The sequence below is a fragment of the Alexandromys fortis genome, unplaced genomic scaffold, assembly GCF_014885135.2.
Source record: "Alexandromys fortis isolate MF-2015 unplaced genomic scaffold, M_Fortis_MF-2015_v1.1 scaffold_57, whole genome shotgun sequence".
Classification (NCBI taxonomy): Eukaryota; Metazoa; Chordata; class Mammalia; order Rodentia; family Cricetidae; genus Alexandromys; species Alexandromys fortis.
In genome coordinates, this window is record NW_026067941.1 from 9,714,337 (window position 1) to 9,739,890 (window position 25,554).

At 39.0% G+C, this 25,554-nt stretch overlaps 3 protein-coding genes across 3 annotated transcripts in view; all 3 read right to left on the reverse strand.

Moving 5' to 3' along the window:
- Positions 1–487: 487 nt before the first annotated feature.
- Positions 488–5,096, reverse strand: Prss58 (serine protease 58). Its single transcript, XM_050148002.1, has 5 exons — positions 5,054–5,096; positions 2,819–2,957; positions 2,366–2,622; positions 717–856; positions 488–637 (listed from the first exon to the last, which is right to left on the reverse strand). The coding sequence occupies exons 1-5, from the start codon at positions 5,094–5,096 to the stop codon at positions 488–490; spliced, it is 729 nt and encodes a 242-aa protein (XP_050003959.1).
- Positions 5,097–13,047: 7,951 nt separating this feature from the next.
- Positions 13,048–18,110, reverse strand: LOC126505224 (probable inactive serine protease 58). The gene is made up of 5 exons (XM_050148003.1): positions 18,071–18,110; positions 17,137–17,290; positions 14,814–15,064; positions 13,624–13,769; positions 13,048–13,197 (listed from the first exon to the last, which is right to left on the reverse strand). The coding sequence occupies exons 1-5, from the start codon at positions 18,108–18,110 to the stop codon at positions 13,048–13,050; spliced, it is 741 nt and encodes a 246-aa protein (XP_050003960.1).
- A 6,029-nt stretch (positions 18,111–24,139) lies between these two features.
- LOC126505189 (cationic trypsin-3-like) overlaps positions 24,140–25,554 on the reverse strand; it is a 5,213-nt gene continuing 3,798 nt past the window's right edge. The window contains exons 4-5 of the mRNA XM_050147969.1: positions 25,186–25,318; positions 24,140–24,289 (exon numbers count right to left, since the gene is read on the reverse strand). Of these exons, the coding sequence (XP_050003926.1) occupies positions 24,140–24,289; positions 25,186–25,318 (283 nt within the window). The remainder of the gene's footprint in view (positions 24,290–25,185; positions 25,319–25,554) is intronic.

The window sequence follows — 25,554 nt, forward strand, 5'->3', positions numbered from 1 at the left end:
GCAGGGGTGAGAGTAGGAGGCAAGGATGGAGGGGAGGTTGCAGTCAGGATGAAGATAATAAATTTTAAAAACGAGTTGTGTGGATATGGGACCTAGTGCAATACCGCTCTGCAGTCCACAATGTTCAGTCCTTACTTGGATTGATTCCTCTATCTGCTCATTCATTGTCAGAACAATGTGTTTAACTTTCTGAAAACACACCTAATTTAGTGCTAGTAGCCGAGAGTTTCAGGTCCCCCAATGATCATGAATTGGCCCCCTTCAATAACTCTATTATCAGCTGGATTTAGAAATGACAAGTTTTGAGTTTCCCATTTTCAGTGATGGGGCTGTGTGCGGGAGTGGCTGATAAATCACTGAGTGTACAGAAGAAGTACCCGGAGTGCCTATCACAGGCCAATGAGCCCAGGTGTTTTAATTGTGAGATTGGATGTGTGTGGGCACAAGTTTTTATCACAAGGTTCTTAATTCTTCCTGTTGAGGGAGCTCAGTTCTTTTTTATGGTATCTTCAATCCAGGGCATGTAGTGGAAGACGCTAGCATAGATGCCAACATCAGCCCTCAGAACACAGCCGTCTGCATAGGACAGGATTCCATAAAGCACACCGTTGCAGACTGCTGGGGCAGCCGACACTTCCTGTCAGGAAGAGAAAAACGGGTCATCTTTCTGGCAGAAGGAATTAAGTAAGAAAAATAAGGCATCAAGAATACATTACCTTGCAGGATAGCCTTCGTCCTGGCACGATGCCCACACAGATCATGTTTTCTTTGATGTCATAGGCTTTATAGGCATTACGGCACTCGGGGTTGGTGATCACAGAGATGTTCACAGTCTGCAGTGAGTCAGGATTTTTGGCTAGAGGAAGGAGAAAAGTCATGCTCGTCATGAATTCTCCTAAGGACTAACATTTCCTTTTGCTTCCTCTACTTTCAACATTTGTTCTACTATCAGGAAAAGAGTTCAAACTCCGAGAAAGGAGCCAAGAGGTTTAGACACTAAGCATGCAGATTATCAACTTCAAAACTTGTCAGAATGTCTATTCCATTTCCTTAGGAGGGTGGTTTGTATAAGCAAGACAGTCCTGCAACAAAATGAAGCAAATTGCTTTAAAATTTCTTTGGGAGTTTTAACATTTGGAGAACGTCTTTTGTTATACAAGTTTTAGAACTTGAGGGAGTTTAGAAATATAGAACCGAATTTCTAATTTGTCAGGGGGTAGAAATAATTATTTGGTAAAAAATAATAATAATAACAATAATTCACCCAAGACACTGGTAAAAGGAAAGGAAACCCAACCAGACTAAGTGGTATAGTAGGATTTAACACCATGCCTTCTGGTTGCTAATTTAAGTTGTTTCTTTTACATCAAAGTCTCACAAGAATTGCCAATGAAACATGTCCATAACAAAGGGTTCCGAAGATGGATGGGTAAATGGGGGAAGGCAGACACAAGGGGAGTTGGAGAAGGGACTGGAAAGAGAGGAAGGAGGGGAACTTTGATTGGGATGTAAAATAAATTAGTTAATAATAAAACCAAACCAAAGCAAAACAAAATCCTAAAACAAACAAACAAAAACCCAAAACAACAACGACAAAAGGAAGTGTTTCTAATCTGTCATGGAATGAGAACCATTACATGTACCGTCAATCTGCAGGGGCTCTTGTTAGGGATTCTTAGGCAAAAGTTCTATAGTTTGGGATTTGATTTGAATATTTCTAAATCTTTATTTGAAAACATGACTCCAATTTGCAAAGTAAACACTAAGCTCCTTTGTTTTGCTTTCTAGTATAACAAAAATTTCACAGCCCCACTTTTCTTTTGAGAGTTAGTTCAGAAATGTTTACTTTATGAGTTAGAACAAAATAAGGTACTTTTTTTTTTTCTGTGGGGAAGTGTAACCCACAGTTAAACCCAGGTAATTATTTTCTGGTGTTGCTAAGAATATTCAAAATTTATTCTTCTAGCAATTTTTGTGTTTTCAGATTTCAAGAATTTGAGCTCATTCATTGCTTGAAATGATCTGAAACCTTTTGATAAAAAGTTACATTTCATTTTAGAGCAAAGAAGACTGAAGCTCTGAGACAAAAGTCAGTTGTGTTACACATCAAGTTAGTCCTAGACATATAAATTCTCATTGAAACCATTTCTTTCTTACTTGTAAATAAATATTAATTTATAAGATATAAAGGTATAGTAGAGAAAAGGCTTGAAAGTCTCCCAGTGAGGAGGAGGAACAGGAAACAGAGACTTCAGAAGCTTGAAGAAAATCCTATGAAAGCAGAACTGCAGAAGCTCAGAGGAGAGTCCAGTCCCGAGACAATGCCAGCAAAGTCAGAAGGCATCACTTAGTGCCCGGAACTCACTGGTGTCACACAGATTGTAGGCCCAGGTAGAGACAGAACACATGGTATTTTCGGGGATGACGTATTGGGGCAGTTTGACCGTTTTTATATGGTTCCTGGGTTCGATCAGTGTTTTCAGCTTGATTAACATGAGGTCATACGAAATAGAAGAGATCGAGAAGTATGGGTGATGGATCATTTTCTCGTAACCGGTCACCATGACATTCTCTTCAGTGGCGTCTGCTGGGTTTGTGACCCCAAGAATCACTTGAAGATGCCTAGAATAATGGGGGTGTTCATAAAAGCACTTTATCAATATTTCCGCAATCATATGGATCTTAACTAGCCTTCCCTGAAGAACATCCCCTGTCTATCTTCCATATCCCATTTATTGAGAGTCATACGCAAGTAGCTGGGTCTAGATCTAACCTGAGACCTCATAGAGCAAAAGGGTCTGAGGTTCTGAGCACTCACGGTAAATTGCAGTGTGCAGCTGTGATCACCCAAAGAGGATGAATCAGGACTCCAGTGCACGGCAAGTAATCAGACTTCAGGTAGACCAAGTAGGGGGGAGTGGCACCAGCTATATGGTCTGGATTATAGGCAGATGTACCTGGGAGGAGAGGAATGGGATTTTTCATTAATCACTGAGAAAACTCCTAGGAGAAAGAATGTCCAAACAACAATAACAAAGCCAAAAACTAGGGGAATTTATTTCACAAGCTTCAAGTTATTGTCCCCTCCTCTTCAGCACTTTACAACGTGAATCATTTTTTTTAAGATGGCTTATTTTTTTTCAAACGCCTACTTTATAAAATAGAAAGTATTTATCCTTTTAGTTGTAAATAAATATTCCTCAATTTGAGATGTGAGTCTCTTAAGCCTGTAAGAAAGCTCAGTGGGTAGAACACCTGCTGAGCAAGCCTAGCAGTCTGAGTTTGATTCTCCCAGAAAGCACTCAAAGGTAGAAGGAGAGCACCTTCCCCACAGAGTAGTCTACGGAATTCCACAAATTTACCACAGTATATGGGCCTCCGCCTTATTTTTCATACAAAGTAATAAAGAAATGCCTTTTAAAATAATTACACAATCTCTTATTTTAAATAATTCAGTGGAAACTGTTAAACTAGCTAAACACTATACCATTTTGACATTTTAGAGTGTTGCTAACATTTGACTGTACAAATGCCCCTTACAGTCAGCTTGAATGCCAGCTAGTGGTGATATTTGGGGAAGAAGATCTCTAGGGAGCAAGCTCTGAGACGGATAACCTATCTCACTTCCTGTCCAGTCTCTGATCTGCCTAGGTGTGAGCAAGCAGCGTCATGTTTCTGCTGCCAGTTTAGAAATTGCTCTTGCCCCCATTCCTTCTCCACTATAATAGACTATAACTGCAACTCATAAGTCAAATGAACCTTCTTGTCGGTTCTTTGATTGTAGCAATGAGAATGGTAACTAATAAAAGGACTTTCACAAGTCATCCTTCTCTTCCTACCATGAGCAATGTCATTACCAAGACAAGACTAATGCTTGCAGAGCCTGAGGACAACTAGGGAGTAATTACTTCCACCAGTGTCAAGCACTAGGATATGCCAGACTCTGCTTAGAAACTCGAGGAGCCTGGAAATAAAACAGATAGCCCAGCTCTCAAACATATGAATTGGTAAACACATTAAAAATAATAAACCCAAGTAAATAAACTGGCATGCTAGATAGTCATTAAAGCCACAGGGATCCAGTTACTTCAGTGAAAGATGGAAAATAATCAGTAGTAGTTGTTTGGGGTATGTGTCAGCCCATGAAGCCTCAAAAAAAAAATTCAATGGTCAGGGTTGACCAAACAGGCAAAGGACAATGCCATGAAGACAGAGCTGTTAGATCATCAGATATGTGGGGCAAGAGAGTCCAGACAGAGGAAGCAGCTACAGCGAGATTAAGAGACCTAGGTTGTGCTTAAGGAATATCACTGAGGCCAATGTAGCTTACATGGTATGAGTTAAGGGTGGAAGTGGTGGTAGGGAGTGATATAGAAGGTGTAGTGTGTTCTGTGCAATGTTGGGATTATGCAGATTTGTATTCTAAATGAAGGTGGGACCACTTAAGGATTTAAATAAGGTGCTTATGACAGCTTCCTTGTAGAAACCTTTGAAGCAGAGCATGTAGAAATGAAGGGTCTATTGAATGGATAAACGGATGCTCCAGCCAAAAGATGTTGGTTTGGACGATCATGAACAATGGATGTAGTGAGATGTGTTGACTTAAGGTATATTTAAAAGACAGATCAAATAACATTGTCCCAACACAGTGAACATGGGGTGTGAAGCTAAACCATGCCAGGAAATGTTCAGCTTTAAGTCTGTTGCTATATTCCTTAGTTGGGTTCCTTTCTTAATCTGGGCCTTTACTTCCTGGTTTCGCACCATGATATCTCTCATGTTCCAGACAGATCCAGAATCAACTCCTAATGCAGAATAGATCTCATGCAGGTGTGTCCCCATGCCTCCCCCATATCACATAAGCAATCAACTTGAAGGGCTGAAGGCAGGTGTCACAGGGAGTAAGGAAACTGGGTAGGGACAGTGGCAGTTCTGAGAGATAATCAGTCATCTACTACATCTGAAAAGATGCCCTCAGCATTTTCCTATCTTCCTTCCATGCCAACTCAAGGACCACTCTTTAGAAAATACACACAGATGTGCAGATACTCACCAAGCAGGGTGGAAAGAATGCAGAGGCAGGCAAGCTTGATCATGATGTTGAAAGCCTTTCTATGAGATGGAGTTTACCTATGTATCCCTGTAAATCATAAAGAAGAAAGAAGAAGATGAAATACAGATGATAAACCAATAGAGAGATCTAGGTGAGAAAAACAAATATCAATGAATTATTTCTGTGGCAGGTTTGGAATTCCTGTCAAAGTAGAGAATGGTGTCAGAGGGAAGGAACAATTCATTGTAAACTTGCTCTCTCATGCTGTCTAGATCTGAGTTCTGTCCCCCTTTGAAGAAGTTACTTAATTCCAGAGAGATGTTCACAATGTCTCCACAGGCCTCTGCTCTTGTATTTGTGCAGGCAGGCTGCCCTCTGAGCTGTGTGCATGTTAAAGACCCCTCCTGTCTCTATGATGCCATCCCATTTGTGTGATGCTGGTGTTGACATTAACCCCTCCACAGGGCACTCAGTGTGTCTTTGAAGTAATTTAGTCATCATGATACTTTTAATTCTTGTATTTCTAAACAACCAACCATCATTTTAAACCATACACATATCATTAGGACTGGAAAATGTTGTGTTTGTTGGGGATACATACTTATAAGGTTTCCTTTTCTGCCTTCAAGGCATTCCCAAGCAGGAAGAAGTGATAGGCAGTGAAGCAAATTGGTACTAACAGAGGTATTCAGAGTTAGAAGGAGCTGGTGTGTGGTGTAGACTAAGAATATTTGTAAAACACTTCTCCTAAAAGGTGTGTATCCAAATAAATGTAAGGAAATATTAAAATTTAACAATAAACAAGCAACCAGACTTGAATGTGGGCCTAAAATCTGAGAAGATGGTGACCTTGTTGAATGCTCTCCTTGGATTGCTAAAATAAATATACTACAATTTGGGTGGCTTGAGTAATGAACGTTAGTTTTCTTATAGATGTGGAGGTTGTAACTCAGTTCTCCAATTACTGACAAATTTCCCAATGATTGCTCTCCCTCATGGCTGAGGGATGGCTACCTTCTTTTGAAGTTTCACTCGGCCTTCATCGTATGTGTGTATGTACAGTAAGGAGGGGAGAACCGATCATTTTTCTTATAAGAAACTAATACTTAGACAGTTCCCAAAACTATGGAATAGAAATGGCTGATAAACAATCTTGAAATATGCAACATTCTTAGCCCTGGGAGGAATGTATATTAAAACCACTTTGGGATTTCATTTTATCCTGGTCAAAATGGTCAAGATATAAAACAAATGATAATACATGCTAGTAAGAATGTTGGGGGAGGGGAACATTTACTTATTTCTTGTGGGAGTGCAAACTGATACAGTCACTGTGGAAATCAGTGTGGAGGTTTCTCAGGAAGCTGAGACTAAATAGTTTCTGGACATTAAGAGAAAACCTACTACTATTATTCTCCTAAATGAATATAGTAATAAAATGACTTCTGATGGCATATTGTTACACACAGAGATCAGTGCATCACTTAACCCTTATCAGAGAAGCTTATTCTTGCAGCAGATAGTCATTAAGACAGAAACCACAATGGCAAATGTTAAGAAAGTGAGAAACTTTGGAGTACACAGTCCTATATGGGATGTCTTTATCAAATCCTTCCCCTCAAGGCTCAGGGAACTATGTGGAAGAGGGTATGGAAAGAGGGGAAGAACAAGAGGTAGTGGAGGACTCCCAAAGAGCAGCATCTTCCAGACACACCAGAGCCAATGCAATATAAACTCACAGAGACTGACAGCATGAGTAAGATTCATAGATGTTTAAACCAGACAAAATACCAGCACCCAGAAGAAGTAAACACAAAATCCTACCCCTAACCAGGAAGCTATTTTCAACTGATACCTTCTGGGAAAGGAAAAATCTCTCTCTCTCTCTTTCTCTCTCTCTTTCTCTCTCTCTCTCTCTCTCTCTCTCTCTCTCTCTCTCTCTCTCTCTCTCTTTGCCAATGAAATGCCAAAGGTTTATTAACCACATTTCAGAGCAAGCCCCATGCTCTGGACTAACTGGCCAGCACAAACTCACAAAAGGGACTCATGATCTTTTTCTGGGTATTTTGTTTCATTTGGCTTTTTCTCCTTCCTCTGTTATCTCCTTTAACCCTGGTTCCATAGAGACAAAATAAGGTGATGCTGGAGTTCAGGGAGTTTAGAAGTTCACTCAGAAGCTAAGTATCACTCTACCATATGTGTAACTAATCACATTTCAGCCTTTTTATCTAGTGAATTGAAAATATTTACACAATGATAGCTGTATATCCGTAATTGCTAAACCTTGGAAGCAGCCAAGATGTCCATCAATAGGTAAACGAATAAACAAAGTGTGGTACCTTCCTATTCATAAATATCTAGTTCAATGATTTTAGAAACAGATAACAAACATCAAAAATCATAGAGCAAGTGTAATCTCTAAGTGAATTATGTGATTCTGAAAAGAGTATATTCTGTATGATCCCTTTAGATGATGATATGGAAAAAGTTTGGGAGGACTTGTAGATTGGTATAATACAGAGAATTCTTAGGTCAATGAATTTCTTTCTGCATGACACTGGAATAATACATATGCCACTAAACACTTGTCACAGTTTGTAGATCTGCATAGTACAAAGTGAGGCCTAGCTAGAGGACATCCATTTTCCTATTCTGGTCTTCTAATGTATGCACATGCATGCATACACCCACACACTCACTTGCATGCATAGCACACACATACAGACATGTTCACAAACACATACACACAGGAAAACCCACACATACACACACACTAGCACACACACACACACACACACACTATCCTGCAAAGATGTGAGTCCCTGAAACAATATATTTCTTTGTGAAAGTATAATCAAGTACTGGAAAAGGATTGTTAAGGAATAGCTGGGACATGAGTAGGAATAAAGCAGTGAAGGCTCTCTTGCACAAGCCTTTAGAATATGCTTTAGAGTTGCATCGGTATTCATCATCGAGGGGAAGAGGAACTGAGGCCCTTCGATACCTGACAAAAATCTATTGACTCTTGAAGCATATAGATTCTAAGTTCTATGTCCTGCTCTCTATGGCCCTCTTCCCTTGAACATGAGCAGTCCTTCTGACTGGCATCTAATAGAACACTCCAGAAGTGATGGAACACAACCACATAATGATATTAATGCATTAAGACAGATAATAAACCCTGTGTGTAGTATAGTCACATGATGATTATGATGTTAATGCATAAGGACAGATTATATGCTGTGCAAGTTTTGCAAACACCCACAGGTGAGTCTCCATGCTTGTTTGATGAAGTCCAGTGTTGTGACGCTATGGTGAGCAGGTCCAGCTGTTGCCGACCTCTCTAAGCAGTTCAGTCTAAGAACTTGTATCAGTGTTCAACCAGCAGCAAGCAGAAAACCAGAGCCCAGTGAAGTATAAGAACAGAAGATAAATTTTGCTGGGAGATTGATTAATTGATGGATAATTGCTTTTTCTGAAGTTTTTTTTTTTTTTTTTTTTTCAGAAACTGAGGAAAGAACCTTGCTCAGTTGTACCTAAACTGAACTCATGGGAAACAGAGGTCATAACATGCTGTTTCAGGCTTTAAGTCTGTGTTAAAGATTTGTATATAGCAATGGAAAATAACACAAATATATACCATGTGCTGATGTTTTGTTAGATTTTTGTTATTTAGTTGTAAAAGAGATGACATTTTGACCTCCCAGGACACAGTCCACAGGAAAGACATGTATTGAGATTTACCACCAGGTGTGATCCCACGATGTGGAGGTTAAGTAAGGCAGAGACTCAAAAAGCAGTGTCTCTGAGAGGAAGAGCTGCACACCACAGAGAAAATTTATAACCACAAGGATGGGAAGCAGTAAGAAAAATGGGGCGAAATCTCTGGAAAGATGAACCAGGGCTTAGAAGAATTCCAATAATGAAAGAAAAGGACTAATAGAGAGGAGGTTTTCACAAAACAAAACAAATCCAGAAGTTCTGAATAAGAAAGAAGGTCTAGGAAACATGGGCTTGGTGTCCAAAGTCTGAGTGAGATTTGTCTAGTTTGAGTGAGGGAAGAAGAAACTAAGAGGAGACAGAACAGATGCCAAAATACAATGGCATAGGAGTAAAATTCTTTTGCTCTATAGCCCAGTGGAAGGAACTATAACTATGGTAAGTTATGCTATAATGAAATTCAACTAGAAGAGTTCAATAGTTTGATACATGGAGAATATATTGTTTGAGGAAGTTGAAGTTATCCTAATTTAATCATTGCTCATTGTATACAAGTATTTGATTATAGTATTCTACTTCACTAATATATTCAATATTATGTCTCAATAAACATAAGAAATAAATTCAAGTCAGTAAAGGAGATATAGAAAAATAAATTAACTCAAAAAATGTCAGGGAGAATCCACATCACAGTCTGAGAGACCATCTGTACATAGTAGGACCCTTTCTCTAGTACAATGGAAAGGATGGAAAACAAAAGGCCTAAAAATGTAGATATGGCTCTTAGTTTGGTGGTGTCAGTCTGTCCCAAAATGAAAGTCCTCATATTACAAAATCAGAGGCCATTTGATGAGAATAAGCATTAAACGTTATTTTAATAGCACTCTTTGAAATTAAAAAATATTTCTTTATGTCTTGATAAAATGTATGCAAGACCTACAGAAAAGTGATTGCTGAATTTTCCAAAAGGCGGAATGGTCTTCAGGGTTTCTGCTTCATAGAAGAAGCTGCCAGACATTCTGCAGGACATAGAAGAAAGCAACTGATAAACTTTGCCAGTACAAGGCAGAACAGATCTTCAAATATCCTGCTTCATGGAAAAGTCTGTCAGATATTATGGGCCTGCAGGCTGAACATGGATGCCCCAATGTTACAAACGAACTTTGGGTGACTGTCCAGACAGCAAGATGTTTCTGTCAATTCTAGAGTTTTGGAAGTTGCTTACAATGTACATCTTGTTTACTTAGGTAATACTGTATCTTTATGGGGTCTTTGATGGAGCTGAAGATAGAGAGTTATAGTTTTCCTTAGTTATGATTAAAGATAAATTAGATATGAAACTTTAGACACACAAAGAAATATTGTAACTTTAATTCTTGCTTGATACCTGTTTTGTATATGTAATTTTACTATGTTAAAGTTAAAATCCTCCTCTTTATTTAGATAGAAAATGGTAGATGATGTGGAATTCCCTTCTTTATGCTGTGAATGTGTTTTATTACCATTGGTTAATAAGGAAGCTGTTTCGGCCTATGGTGGGGCAGAATAAAGCCAGGCAGGAAATGGAATATATATATGGAATATTTATATATGTTTAGCCCATTGTGTTGATGAGACTATAGTTGGATCTATATCTAAATCTATATCGAGAAAGAGAGAGAAAGAGAGAGAGGGAGGAAGAGAGAAAGTAGGTGGAGTCAGGGAGACACCATGTAGTTGCCAAAGGAAAAGGACACTGGAACCTTACCAGTAGGCCCTAACCTTGTAGCAATACATAGACTTAAAGAAATGGGTTAACTTAAAATGCTAGCTAGGAATATGCCTAAACTATTGGCTGAACAGAATTGTAATTAATGTAGTTTCTGTGTGATTATTAGGGTCTGGGAGACTGGTAAATGAACATGCAGTCTCTGCTTACAGAGTAATTGCATATTTCCCCTTTCCCTTTCCTTTTCTCTAAACCTTCCCGTATGTCTCTACTTGTTCACTTTCACATTCATGACCTCGTTTGTTAACTAATTATCATCTATCTATCTATCTATCTATCTATCTATCTATCTATCTATCTCTAAATACACAGATTCAACCTGGTCAGTTTGTATATTACTTGTATATATTTTTTCAATAAGAAAACAATAACCAAACAAAATGTATAGATGTCCAGTCCCATTGGATACTTCTATAATTCCCACACCTAAGACTCGGGAACCATTGATGTAGATGAGGAAGAAAGATTCTAAGCGCCAGATATTGAGTCTCCTTGGAATGCTAGACTCTCCAATTATAGTCTCACCAACATGATGGGCTAAACCTGACATTTGCTGGTTACTCCCAAGATAAAAACACCACCATTTCACTGTTGGGAATATCTTGCTTGGTTTGTCATTATAGTGGTTCTTAAACTTTAGGCAGAACTGCTGATTGCTTTTCTCCTTTGGTAGCTTGCATCACCTCTTCTGATACTATGAGAGTTAGTCCTCCATGAGGAAGCTTATAGATTTGTTCTAGATTGATTTTTACTAGTCCTGTGTCAGGTGTGTGTATTGTTTTCAGTAATAGGACCTTTCCTTCAGGTTCTGGGAGGGAATGACAATAGCTTATGCTATTTAAAGAGTCTTTAATCCCCATCCCCAATCTCAACTGATAGCTAAAAAGGGCATTTCCCTTGACTGACACTGGGACTTTTGTTAGTGTATGACTTTTGGGCGAAGCATTATCACTACATGTGGTATAACTCCATTTAACACACATACATACACACACACACATATACACACACACATACCTGCATTTAAAGTGAGTTTATAAGATAATTTTTCCTTATGTTTTTATCAAACACCCTAAATGTTTTTAACTTTTCTTCATCCCTCTTCTTCTGTATTATCCTCTCTCTGTCATAGGTTGACTTAAGAGTCTTTCATTTCCTCTCTTTTTCCTTCATAGCACCTATATCCTACTCTCCCTTATTTAGACTTTCTTATTCCCATACCTATGGCCCCTTTATACTTTTTATGTTAGCCATAACTAAAAGAGAATATCCAACATTTGTCTTTCCGGATTTGAGTTACACCACTCAATATATTTTCCATTTCATCCATTTACCTGTAAATTCCATTGTCTTAGTTACTATTCTATTGCCGTGAAATGATACCATGACCACAGGAGCTCTTATAAAACAAAACATTTAATTGGGCTGGCTTCCTGTTTCAGAGGTTTAGTCCTTTAGCATCATGGTACAACATGGCAGCATGCAGGCAGACATGTTGCTGGAGAGGTAGTTGAGAATTTTGTATCTGGTTCGACAGGAAGAGAGACACATATACTGGCCCTGGCTTTAGGATTTGAAACCTCAAAGCCCACTATCAGTGGCACACTTCCTCCAACAAGGCCAGACCTCCTAATAGTTCCACTCACTAGTGACCAAGCATTCAAGTGTATGAGCTTATGTGGGCAATTCCTATTTATTTTATTTTTTTAATTATTTATTTATTTATTAAAGATTTCTGATTCTTCACCACCACCTCCCATTTCCCTCCCCCTCCCCCAACCAAGTCCCCCTCCCTCGTTAGCCCAAAGAGCAATCAAGTTTCCCTGCCCTGTGGGAAGTCCAAGAATAATAGGAATAGAAGAAGGAGAAGAGTCAAAGCTCAAAGGCCCAGAAAATATTTTTGGCAATTACTATTTAAATCACTGCATCCATCACCTCATTTTTTCACAGCTGGAGAATTCTGCTGTGTCTGTACTATATTTTCATTATCTGATAATGACATTATTATCATTGTAGGACACTTATTTTTAAATGACTTGATTTTGTTCAAGTCTAATGAGTGTGTGTGTGTGTGTGTGTGTGTGTGTGTGTGTGAGGGGGGTCTCATTTAAGAGAAAAAAGGGAGCTTCTGTGACTGAGGTTGAGGGCTGTATAAATCTTTTGGTATAACATATTTAGAATGCAGTTTGACAACATGACCATTTAGCAAACAAGACAAAACTAAAGAAGAACAACAAGAAAACCAACAGTAGGTTCCCTTAACATCTGCCACTTCATAGTCATATCTTTCTCTTAGCACACTCAGAATCTACTAAGAAACTGGTAATTGGTCATTTTGTATAAAAAAAATAGTTTGTTGCTAAATTTTTCATTATTAAAAGTTTACATTATGAAAAAAGTAGGAGTCATAAGTTTCCATTGTCATTTATTGGATGCTTTGGATTTTGAGGACAGTTATTAATTCATTGCAGAGACTGCATTATTTTACACTGAGTGGTATGGCTTCTCAGTTGGAATGCATTGTTTTCAAGATCCATCTTGCATAAGGATGAATTTCAGTGAAGAAGCCCTCACTTCCCTTGGTTATGCCTGCTTTCCCCCAGGACAAAATGCCGTGAAGCCTCCCACTGCAGATGGCTGGAGCAGCTGAGACTTCCTGACAGAAAGAGATGACAAGATATCAATGTCACATTGTTGTTATGGATCAAGAGTAAATTCTAAGACACGGTATATAGCAGTAGCAAAATCTGGAAGAATGAATTTATTTTATGAAAGGGGTGACAAATTTTGCTTCGATCTGCTCTATTCTTTCCCTTTGCAGTTCAAGTTTTATCTAACCAGAGTGCAAGTAAAAGAAAGGACAAATGGTCTGTCATAGATCTCTTCTACTCTAAGAAAGGACAAATGGTCTACCTTAGATCTTTTCTACTCTAAGATGGAGAGGGGAATGACATCATAGACTGAGCAGTCATGGAGAGGGATTTTACCTGTGGAAAGTCTTAATATGTGATGTTTCATTTCCCAACACTATCTCTCTCCTCTAACAGACCCTGTAGTATCTTTCTGGATAAAGGAGAGATACCTTAATTGAAGTTATAATATTAGGTGAACGCCCTATGCACATGATGTTCATCCTTGTTTCTTGTTTCTGTTTTTGGAGAATGTGCCAGCATTCAGTTTGGGAGAGAGAGTACTGATTTGTCCATGTCAGGATGTCAGGATCACTGACTGTGGGAAAAAAAAAGACAGATGAGACCCAGAGCTGTTCTTTTGACAAGTGACCTTGTGACCAGCACTTAGTTTGAGAATCAATTAATCTGAGATTATCCAATGTAGATAGCTATAGATACTCCAATCTTTCCTATAGTTCCTCATGGAAAATATTCATGGTGAAGAAATAGATCCCCAAATCTCTTATCTGTCCATCACTAGATGTATAGTTCTAGCTACTGTGCTTAATCCACAATTTTTTGAAGCGATTGTATGGCGATTATGAATGTCCACAAAGAAAAAGAAGCAAAACTCTTGGACTCCAAAATTCCTGAGAACTCAAGAACAATGGCACTGGGTTTTGATCCTACTGCACGTACTGGCTTTGTGGGAGCCTAGACAGTTTGGATGTTCACCCAACTAGACCTGGAAGGAGGTGGGTGGTCCTTGGACTTCCCACAGGTCAGGGAACCCTGATTGCTCTTCGGGCTGATGAGGGAGGGGGACTTGATTGGGGGAGGGGAAGGGAAATGGGAGATGGTGGCGGGGAGGAGACAGAAATCTTAAATAAATTAATTAATTAAAAAAAATAAAAAATTCCTGCTACAACCTTTTTTGGGCATCTGTTTCCTCATCTTTACAATTTATCACATTAAACAAATGTATATAAAATTACTCTTTCAAGCACCTATCACAAAAGCGTTGCTTTTTCTGACCTCCCTTCTAAGAAGCCATGGTAGGCTTTCAGCAATCCTCACTGAGAAGCCCACCCTCCACCTTCATTACCGTCTTTATCAATGAGGACTCCATGTTCTAAGTCATTTGCATTTGGTTTGCTAGCCTCAATTCTCAAATATTTTAGAGACAGAACAGTTACTGCTCACCCTATTTGCGGCTGTCAGAGTAGCTGCCCCGTATATTTATCTGTTACTTCCTGGGAGTACGAAGTCTTGATGGTAACCACTACAGGATCAAGAACTTTATATTTCCTTTTTCTATCAAGTATATTCAACCACATCTTTCCCTAGCCCTGGCCTCCCCAAGATGAAGTCAAACACTCACAGTTTTTGTAGCTATTCCAGGTCCATGTTGGTATAAAGCAGGTTTCATTAAATATCATGGGTTCCATAGCTATGGCTATCGTTCCCACGTGGGTGTTTATAGTAGCCGGATAAGAGAGTTTTATCAGCATCAGATCATTTTTCCGGGTATTTGGGTCATAATTAGGATGGACTACCGTCAATGAGTAACTATATATCTGCTCTCTCTCATTTTTGATGTTAGGTTGATAAACTCCCAGTCGAATTTTAGCTCTTGGGGGAAAAAGAAAAAGCAGATGGATGGAAGAGAAAACAGTCACATAATGTCAGGAGTCACTTTATCCAATCAAATTAGTTTTGCTTTTCAGCTGAAGTTCATTAAAATGAACTAATGTTGTGTATAAGAGAATAGTTTATAGGATTGCTATATAATCAATATGCATATGGAATGACCAGCATGAGATCCCAATATCTACAGCATACTCAATAGCTCCTACTCTAATTATAATCTGAACACTGGAAGAGAAGTCACCACATTTGACTTGAAGTTCCAGAGTATACTCCATATTTGCTCAGGCAGGTGTTTTGAACCTTTACTACTGATCCTAGCATTCCTAATCTATCCAATACTCTTCTCCGGACTACATAGTTATTTTTTCATGTGTTTTCTACCTTGATCCTAGATTCTCAAATTTCCATGAGTAGTTTTGTAGAGATAAGTCATCATTCCATGTTACATTCTCTAGGCAAATTCAGATGCTTCTGTCACAAGGAGGCTAGTCATGCAACATATCAAAAGAGGCATTCCCTTCCAAGAGAAGCTCACAGTTCACAGTGATGGTCTAATTAGGAACGCCAGTTCCAGCATCATGCGAACTGCTTGTTTTCTGTGTTATCTGTCCTAATGCAGAAGCAAGCCTTCAAGCTCTGTTGAATCAAACTTGTCTTGCATAACCAGATGGCTAATAGTAATAAGTTTGAAATGGAGCTGAAGCTCTGAGTCAGACTCCCTCTTCAACATTCTCTTCTTTTTCTAAAAATGTAAACATGTTCTTTTATTTTATGGGAATGAAGTGCTTTGCCTTTGTTGTGTATGTGAACTGTTTATGTGAAAGTGTTGGTGGAAGCCAGAGAGGACATCAAATCTCCTTGGAACTTTGATTGTGAGCCATGTGGTGATGAGTGATGTGGGTACTGGGAATCAAATCAGGTTATCTTGCAAGAGCAGTAATGCCATTAACTGTTGAGCTATCTCGCCATACCCTCAGGGGATTCTTGACACCCTACAATACTGAGATTCTCAGAAAGAAAAAAAACAATGTTCTTCCTCATATATGGATCCTCGCTTAAACTGCAATCATGCATGCGTGTAAGCAGATGTACACCTAGTTATGAGATGACATTTAGAGAGAATAGGAAGGAGTAGCAAGTGATGGAGGACGAATGAAATGACATGAGTTGTAAAAGAGAATATTTTTTCTCCTTCTGATTCTGACATGACTTTTCTTTTGTTGAGAGTAAGTACATTACGATGTAACTGATAATGAAGTCATAAAGCCCTATGTGAAGCTGCATGACTTTAGCATGACCATTCTAAATGAAGCTCAAAGAGACATGTGGAGTTTGGAACTGAGTAGTGTTTGCTTGAGTGACTTTATTTATCTAGCTGTGTTATGTTTTTACTTGTGATTACACTGCAATTAAATGATTAAAAATAGATTTTAAGAGATGCTTTATTTTATACAGATCTTCCTTGCTTTCTTTTGTTTTACCTTCAGGATGTGTGATCTCTGCCTCTGACTTCATCCTTGTGATCCCCTCCCTTACCCCATACTCTCAGCCAACACTGCTTCTTCAGCATGCTTAAACCCTTATACCTTTGTTACATCAGAGAGATTGAATGTTGTTCCCTTGCCCTGGAATATTTCTAGGCTTTATTCATTTAGCTGACTTGTGCTTTCCTGTTGGCTCTGTATCTTCAGAGGCCTAACATGCCCAACTTATACATCATTCCCACTCTCCACACCTTGCTGTCCTGTTTTGTTCTTTACTTTTGATCACTTATATTCCTGTATCAGAATGTAACCTCTATGAAGAAAACTTATTTATTTATTTTGATTCCTCAATGGTTATATTAAACAATATAGCAAATGATTGGTGAACGTTTATAGATGAATATTTGAGAAAAGTCTTCTTATTGATTTCTTTACTGAGTTGCATAAAAATGGAAGAAGATTCAATCTTCTTGGATTATCTAATTCCATGAAAAGTATGGAAGGTTGCTTTCCAGACCAACTCCCATAGCCTAGATACTTCCCAGATCCCACGATTGAGGAGCCACTTACGGTAAGGAGCAATGAGCAGCAGTGAGCACCCACTGAGGGTCAATGAGAGTCCCCACACAAGGCTCTGGCCTGGACTGCAGATAGACCATGTAAGGAATGTTGAAATCAACTGGCAACTGTTCATCTAAGTCCTGAATGTTTCCCAAAATAGCTTCTGCAGAATGAGGGATTAAGGGAGGGAACATAAACAAAAAGTTTAGTAAGGTAGATTTGGTTAGTTTTCTCTAACCAAAGTTTTTCAAAGTTATCAAGGCTTTTATTTTTGACATTTAAAAATTTCACACAAAATAACATGTCATACAAGATATACATGTTAGGAAAGTAATTATTATTTTTATTGAGATGGAGTTATATCAAAGTTATCTAATACTAAAAGATGGGCTCATCTGATGCTGATCAGAAATTCTGTCAGCTCTGTGTATTAGGAAAGTGAACAAAATCAATAAGTACTTTAAATATTAGTTCTTAACATTAACTTTTGTCAGTAATTGGGGCATAATTAAGGACTTTTTGACTTTGGTAGTGAAAAAAGCATGGAAACTAAAAATTTATTGACTTATTAACCCAGCTCTCCTCCTGAATCCACATATTTCCTAACATCTGATGTGGAAAAAGAAATGGTAGCTATGCACGGTGGCAGTAATCATGTGTTCAAGTGCCTACTGAGGAGTTCCTAGGGATGTTTACACAAAGCCTTGGCAGACAGGGCACTTAACATGCTCCCAGGCATCCAAGGGACCCACAGAGTACATTGGTAAGAAAATATGAGGAATAAGAGTCTTTTCTTCGTTTTCCTCCAGCTGCTAATTTCATCTTTAAGATGATTCCCCATTTTACACTCTATCTCACAAGCTATAGGTGGTTACTCTACCTGGCAACCACTGGAACACTTCTCTGGATTTCACCCTAGGTAGAAACCAGACTTCAAACTCACCTGCTGCACCCAAGAGAGTAAGGATGAAAAAAATCTTCATGGCAAGCTATGATCTCACCAGCGCAGATTACACAGTAAATTGTCCCAATTTGGACACCTGGGACCTTGATCCAAGTGGCTGAAGGAGAAACACTTGTAGCAGGAGGAAAAGGCAAAGGCCTTACAGAAATCTTCAAACTGTTTTCTCAAGATCTGATCTATCAAGGTGTGTGGGAGTCACCAGGATCTGACTCTGATGTGGGTATAGAGAAAGGAGAAGACCAAGACAGGACCTTGGTGCTTCCTGTTTGATACTAAAGCCCTCCCTAGTCATCAGATGTACCTGCTGACCTCTTCCCTCCCCTCTTTGTGACATGGCAGTTCTTTGTTGTCTTCCTCACCCCTTGCTTATGACCTTAAGTCTGCCTCCCTGGGCACCTCTGCCTCTGCAGAGTCACCCTGGTGTCTCCAGAGGCTCTCAGAACATTGATGCATAAAGTACATTATCAACCATTACCAACACCCTTTTTACTTCTCCCCTCTTTTTTTTTTGTGCTGAGGAGCCTATAGTTCTTATGGAAGTTAGTGGCAAAATCAGGACTCTTCTGATTCTCCTTGACAAGACTAAGCTTTTCCTGAGATCCTTGCTTCTTCGGTGGTCTGGGCAGAACTGGGAGGAATGGGCTTCCTTCTTCCCAGAATACTCCTGTTCTCATCACCCTGCCTCTATTTCCTGTCTGGTTGACCCACCTATACTTCTGCCTGGCTAATCAGCATTTATTTAAAACATGATTGACAGAATACAGACAATTCTCCCATACCAGATAGATTTGGGAGGTTTGTTAGTAAATACTGACCAGCCCAGAGTTTATTTCAGAACTTGTTTTTATACATATTAAAGACAGAAGGCAGAACAAAGAGCAGTAGAGTCAGGTAACTACCTTTCTGCACTGTCCTGGGGAGGAAGCACAAGCAGGCAGGCTCTCATATGAGTTCTGCTGCAGCAAGCAGTCCTCTTTTCTATCTGGATGTGCCTTCTGCTGCCATTCACCAGCCTGTGTCTAGTGGATAATGTGTTATTTCTGATGGTCAAAAATGCTCTTTCCAATGGGCTTAATCAGAACATTCTCACATCTTTCAAGGATACTGAAGAAAGCAGAGAAGGCAAGCTTGAGTCAAATGACTTATAAGTCAGAATTGATCCCATAAGTAATTATATAACCATTTTCCTGTACACTGTCTATACCGAGTCTCCTGTGGACAGTACTCTTGTGTTCCTCTGGCATATGCATATTAAAATATTAACCCTGGATAAGATGGTACAAAAAAGAGGCCATTTGAGAAGTAATTACACTTAAGTAAGGTGGGAAATGTGGCCTTCCCGTGATGGAGTGTTTCAAAGGAGGAAGGACCAGAGGTATCTCATTGGTGAGGACAAATCAGGACACTAATCCTCCCAAACCTTCCATTGCCTTCAAAACTGTATGATGTATGGGCTTTTGAATCCCCTTGAGTTTGCTGTTTTGTGAACTGACTTATGCATTATTATTATTATTTTTATCCCAACACTAGGGTGGGCTATATTTTCTTGTTTAAATCTACTCTACTTATTCAGTGTTATCTGTTCTCAGGCCCTACTCCTCATTATTTCTTTTCCATTGGATCATTGCAGATAGCCACAGGAATCATGTGGTTTACTGTAGACCTTTCTCTACAGTAATGATTGGTGAGATAATGATGACTTAAGAGACAATAAGAGAATAAGATGCACACGCACGAGTGTGTGTGTGTGTGTGTGTCTGAGAGAGAGAGAGAGAGAGAGAGAGAGAGAGAGAGAGAGAGAGAGAGAGAGATCCATTCTCGGGCTGGACTCAAAGCACAGATAACCACCACCTTTGAAACTTAGATCTTAAGTGTGTATGCACTAACCATTTAAAATTTTATTCTGGATTCCAGGTTCCTGCCTATTCCCAAAAGAACACATAATCCAATAAAAAAATGGAGTACAGACCTAAACAGAGAACTCTCAATAGAGGACTCTAAAATGGCTGAAAGACACTTAAGGAAATGTTCAACATCCTTAGTCATCAGAGAAATGCAAATCAAAACAACTCTGAGATTCCATCTTACACCTGTAAGAATGGCCAAGATCAAAAACACTGATGACAACTTATGCTGGAGAGGTTGTGGGGAAAAGGGAACATGTCTGCATTGCTGGTGGGAATGCAAGCTTGTACAGCCCCTTTGGATGTCAGTGTGGCAATACTCAAAAAATTAGGAAACAACCTTCCTCAATATCCAGAAATACCACTTTTGGGTATATGTCTAAAGGATGCTCAATCGTGCTATAAGGACATGTGCTCAATTATGTTCACAGCAGCATTGTTTGTCATAGCCCGAACCTGGAAACAACCTAAATGCCGCTTGACTGAAGATTGGGTAAGGAAAATGTGGTACATTTGCACAATGGAGTACTACACGGCAGAAAAAATAACAACATCTTGAAATTTGCAGGAACCTGGATAGAGCTAGAAAACATTATTTTGAGTGAGGTAACCCAGGCACAGAAAGACAATTATCATATGTACTCACTCTTAGGTGCTTTTTAAACACGAAGCAAAGAAAGCCAGCCTACAAACCACGATTCCAGAGAACTTAGACAACAATGAGGGCACTAAGACTTACATAGATCTAATCTACATGGGAAGTAGAAAAAGATACGATCTCCTAAGTAAATTGGGAGCATGGGGACCATAGAGAAAGGTTGAAGGGGGTAGGGGAGGGGAGAGGCAGGGAGGAGAGTCGTGAAAAATGTAGAGCTCAATAAAAACCAATAAAAAATAGTGTAGCCAAAGCAAAAAAAAAAAATATCCTTGGTTAATTTAGTGCAGAATCTGGGCTCATTTCATGGGATGGGATTAGGGATAGATCATTGCCAGAGACCATGGCTACTCCAGTAGTATGATCATCACATTTCCATTATTTGGATCAATATCTAAGATAATTTGAAGAATAATTTATGTTTGCTCATGATTTCTGAGGTCAACACTTTTGGGCTACATTCCTTCTGGGTCACGTGAGGCAGAACATAACAGCAATGGGGGCATGTGGCAGAGGGCACTCATCTACATGTGGACAGAGAGCAGTAGAAGGTAGGTGAGACTGGGGACCATGGAAATTTTTACAAAGCTATACCTTTAGTGCTGCTGTATTTCCTCCAGTTAGGACTTAGTCCCTGGAAATTCCACCAAACATCTAACATAGAAGCCATGGAAATGCTAATATACCTTTGGAAAACAAGATTTTGGAGAAAGGGGTACTGGTAGGAGAAGGTTAGAAAACAGAGAGAAAACTGCGCCCATGTTCCCAAAGATTGTTTATAAATATTCTTTTACATTTAAAGGGGTTATGATATAGATATGAATAATTTACATTGGTATGAATTTTAAGGTCAATTTTGTTATATGTATATGTATTTCTGATATTGATTAAGGTATTGTGATTTGTAGTTCATTTAAAATGTAATGTATACTTAGGAAATATAGGTTGCTAATGGATAATCATCGATGATAGTAAAGCTTGTAGTCATGTTAGTTAGATTTTCTAGATATATAGAAATATTTCAGTTAGATAGGCATTCTTCACATCTTTCAAAGACTGCAAAATATGGCATTTTAAGTGTTTTTGTAGTGATAGGAGCGGCAAGACTGCATCCCCGGCACCCGGCCGCCCGCATGGCTAGCTTATGCCCGAAATAATTACATGGAAACTGTATTCTTTTAAACACTGCCTGACCCATTAGTTCCAGCCTCGCATTGCCTAGCTCCCATATATTGATCTAACCCATTTTTAATCATCTGTGTAGCCCACGAGATGGCTTACCAGATAAGATCTTAACCTGCATCTGTCTGGAGTGGGAGAATCATGGCGACTCCCTGACTAAGCTTCTTTCTACCAGCATTCTCTTCTGTTTACTCCACCCACCTATGTTCTAACCAATAAAATGGGCCAAGGCAGTTTCTTTATTATAATTAACCAATGTCCTTCCTCCATCAGTTTTAATAACTTAGGGCTTTTCATGACAATGAGACATGTCTGCTCCTGGCAGTACCAAGCTACTTCAAGAGGAAGATGGACATTGAAGAGGCTCCTTATGGAGTTTGATAACTATTTGGGTAAGAAACTGCTCTTGCCTGGACTGATGCATAAATTGGACACAAAGAACCCGCAGAGAGAGGACTGCTAAACTTGCCTAAAGGTGAGATGGTCTTTCAGGGTTCCTGACTCATGAAAGAGTCTACAAGACATTCTGCAGGACACAGCAAAAAGTGACTGAACTGTCTTTGGAATTTCCTGTTGATGAAAATGTCTGCTGGATACTATGGGCCCAAAGGCTAAAGATGGATGCCCCAACAGTACAAAAGAACTTTGGGTGACTGACTGTCCAGGCAGCGAGATGTCTCTGTCATTTCTAGAGTTTTCTTATTTCTTGTTTACTTAGGTAGTATTATATCCTTCTGGAGTCTTTGATGGAGTTGAAGAATGAATAGATAGTTATAGTTTTCCTTAGTTATGATAAAAGATAAAATAGATATAAATATTGTAACTATAATTCTTGCTTGAAAACTGTTTTGCTATATGTAATTTTACTATGTTAAAATGAAAGCTTTCTTTTTTGTTTAAACAGAAAAAGGGGAAATGATGGAGGTGGGTCATCTTTCTATCTGTTGTTTCATTGGTTAATTAATAAAAAAAGTGCTTGGCCCTGATAGGACACAAAATTAGGTAGGCGGAGTAGACAGAACAGAATGCTGGGAGAAAGAAGCAGATTCAGGGAGTTGCCATGGTTCTCCCACTCCAGACAGACACAGGTTAAGATCTTTCCTGGTAAGCACACCTCATGGGGCTACACAGATTATTAAAAATGGGTTAAGAGGCTGAAACTAATGGGCCAGGCAGTGTTTAAAAGAATACAGTTTCCATGTAATTATTTCGGGTAAAGCTAGCTGTGCGGGCGGCTGTGTGCCGGGAACGCAGCCCCGCTGCTCCTATTACAACACAAAGGAAAACGTTGAAAAAAAGAAAAAGAAAATGGCAGCACCCTGTCACTGAAGGTGATGAGGACAGTCTGGGAGTCTGGGCTTTGTTCTGTCTTTATGGTGAACTATTTCAATTACTTTGGTCAACTGATTTTTTAACTTTGTATTTTGGTGTCATGTTCTGAGTTTTATAACTCATGCTACATGGCAGGTAAAACTAAGTGTTCATTTTGGCAACGTTTCTCTGATATGTTGAGAATCTTATTTCAAAAAAAATGCAGTGGGAGCAGTCCTCAGATTCATTTTTGCAGCAGCAATGTTTCATAGATTCTCCCATATGTCATCAAACAGTGAGTTATTAGGTTAAATAAATGACAAAAGACTCTTTCAAATTCCATAAAATTGTTCAACATTCTGCTCACCTTCTCATTTTTGTTGTTTTTTCCTTTTGACCTGTATTTATTCTTTGACAATTTTATACATGTATATACTATTTTAATATTTTCTCCTAATTTTTGAAATAAAGTACTTATTTCTCTTTTCCTTCTCCTCCCTCCAGACCATCCCATATACTCTTCATCCCTCTCCTTCAAGTTCATAGTTTCTCATTTTGCTAATTGTTATTGCATGCATATATGTATGCTTTATAGATATACATTCTTGAATATAAACTGTTTAGTCTGTATAATATCATTCTGAGTTTCCATCCCCATTATCTTCTTATTCTCCTATCCTGATGAAAACTTTCTTCAAAAACAACAACAACAACAAAAAGTTTTCTTATGTTGGTGTCTTTTAAAAAACTCATTGGTTTTAACTATAGTTGTTGCTCTGCAAAGAAACCTACTGGAATCTGAGCAATTTATCAGCAGCTGCATCACTGAAGAAAATGACACCCTTCTCTCAGCAAGTCTGAAGAGAAAGTTCATCATTACCAAACAAAGACAATATGTAGACAAATGTGTGGCAGAATACAATGTTTTTATTTCCACACCCATTCCAGGCACACTAGGAAAGTGAAGTTGAATATGAGTGGGTGGCTCAGGAGATATCAGTTGGCATCAATGGTCTGTTGAATCCAGTCCAGGTAGTTGCACACTTTGGTGTTTACACCAGGTTTCCTATCCTTACCACAGCTAGTGCCCCAGGAGACAATACCTTGGAGCTCTTCATTACAGACCAAGGGGCCACCAGAATCATCCTGAAACAAAAGAAAAAGACAATCATTCTTGTTGATACCCACAGGAGAGAATGAGGTTTGATGTGGTCATTCATTATCCTTGGGCTGTTTCTCAAGTCCTTCAACTGATACCCACTCTACTTCTGAAAATCCAGCACACAGCATCCTTACCATATTACTAGTACATTTATGTTTTTTATGGTCCTGCTTCTTTCTACCACAGTCCTGTAGAAGCTATAGAAGGGGAAGACTGGAGAGATTTAAGACTGCCCCATCAGCTCTGCATTTCCACAAGAGTTCCCTACAATACATCTCAAAAAGTTGCTTATATGTATTGTCTGGACAATCTTAACACTGATTTTAATAATCACATCACTAATAGAAAACTGACAGTTTATCCTAAAGCTATTCCCCAACTTTTAGATTTAGCGTCAGAAAAAAAATTATTTGACTTTTATTTTGGCATGTATATGTGGGGTGTGTGTGCACATGTTTGATATTTTTTTTGTAAGCACATGTGTATAGAGAAGCACAAGCACTGTGTGAGCATTTTATGGAGGTCTGAAGTTGATACTGGCTTTCTCCCTTCACAGTTCTCCATTTTTATTTCTCAAGACAGAGTCTCTCATTGCACTTAAACTTGTTGTTCCTGGCACTCTACTGTTCAGCTTGCTCCATAGATCCCTTGTCTTTGCTTCCCATGCATCTGCCTCCCAGGTGGATGCTGTGACTGTAAGCTTTTACATGGATTTTGAGGACCCAAATTTCAGCCCCGGTCCCCATGAAGCAAGTGCTTTATGCACTGAACCATTTTCCGTACTCTCAGATGCAAAGTTATAGCCTTTTGCATTTTATATGGAGAGATATATTGGCAGGGCTGAGACAGACTGACTGACAGAGGAGGGAAAGGAACGTACCTCACAACTATCCTTTTCTTCTTCTAGGAAGCCAACACAAAACATGTTTCTTGTGATCTTATGTGGATAGGCACTGTGGCAAACAGAGTCTGAGAGGATGGAGACATTCAGACAAAGAAGATGTGAAGATAGGCTGTCTGTAGAGTGAAGAGCAAAAATGGAAAGATAACCATAGTGTCCCATGATATTTCTTTCCTGTCTGCCCTTCTCCCTCACAATACTTTCTGTTTCTTTCAATTTGGCTAAGCCTTGGAATTCGGAAGGATTGTTTTTTTTTTCCCCACTGGAAGATTTTCCAAATAGTTCTTTTTTTTTTTTTAATTTTATTGAGAATAAGAAAAAAAAGTTTCCGCCTCCTCCCAGCCTCCC

Coding starts and splice junctions, on each gene's coding strand:
- LOC126505224 (XM_050148003.1), bottom strand. CDS start 18,110: ATGAAGATTTTTTTCATCCTTACTCTCTTGGGTGCAGCAG. Junction 17,291..18,070: donor TACTCTCTTGGGTGCAGCAG/GTGAGTTTGAAG, acceptor CTCATTCTGCAG/AAGCTATTTTGGGAAACATT. Junction 15,065..17,136: donor GCTGCTCATTGCTCCTTACC/GTAAGTGGCTCC, acceptor TTTTCCCCCAAG/AGCTAAAATTCGACTGGGAG.
- Prss58 (XM_050148002.1), bottom strand. CDS start 5,096: ATGATCAAGCTTGCCTGCCTCTGCATTCTTTCCACCCTGCTTG. Junction 2,958..5,053: donor CATTCTTTCCACCCTGCTTG/GTGAGTATCTGC, acceptor CTCTCCTCCCAG/GTACATCTGCCTATAATCCA. Junction 2,623..2,818: donor GCTGCACACTGCAATTTACC/GTGAGTGCTCAG, acceptor CCATTATTCTAG/GCATCTTCAAGTGATTCTTG.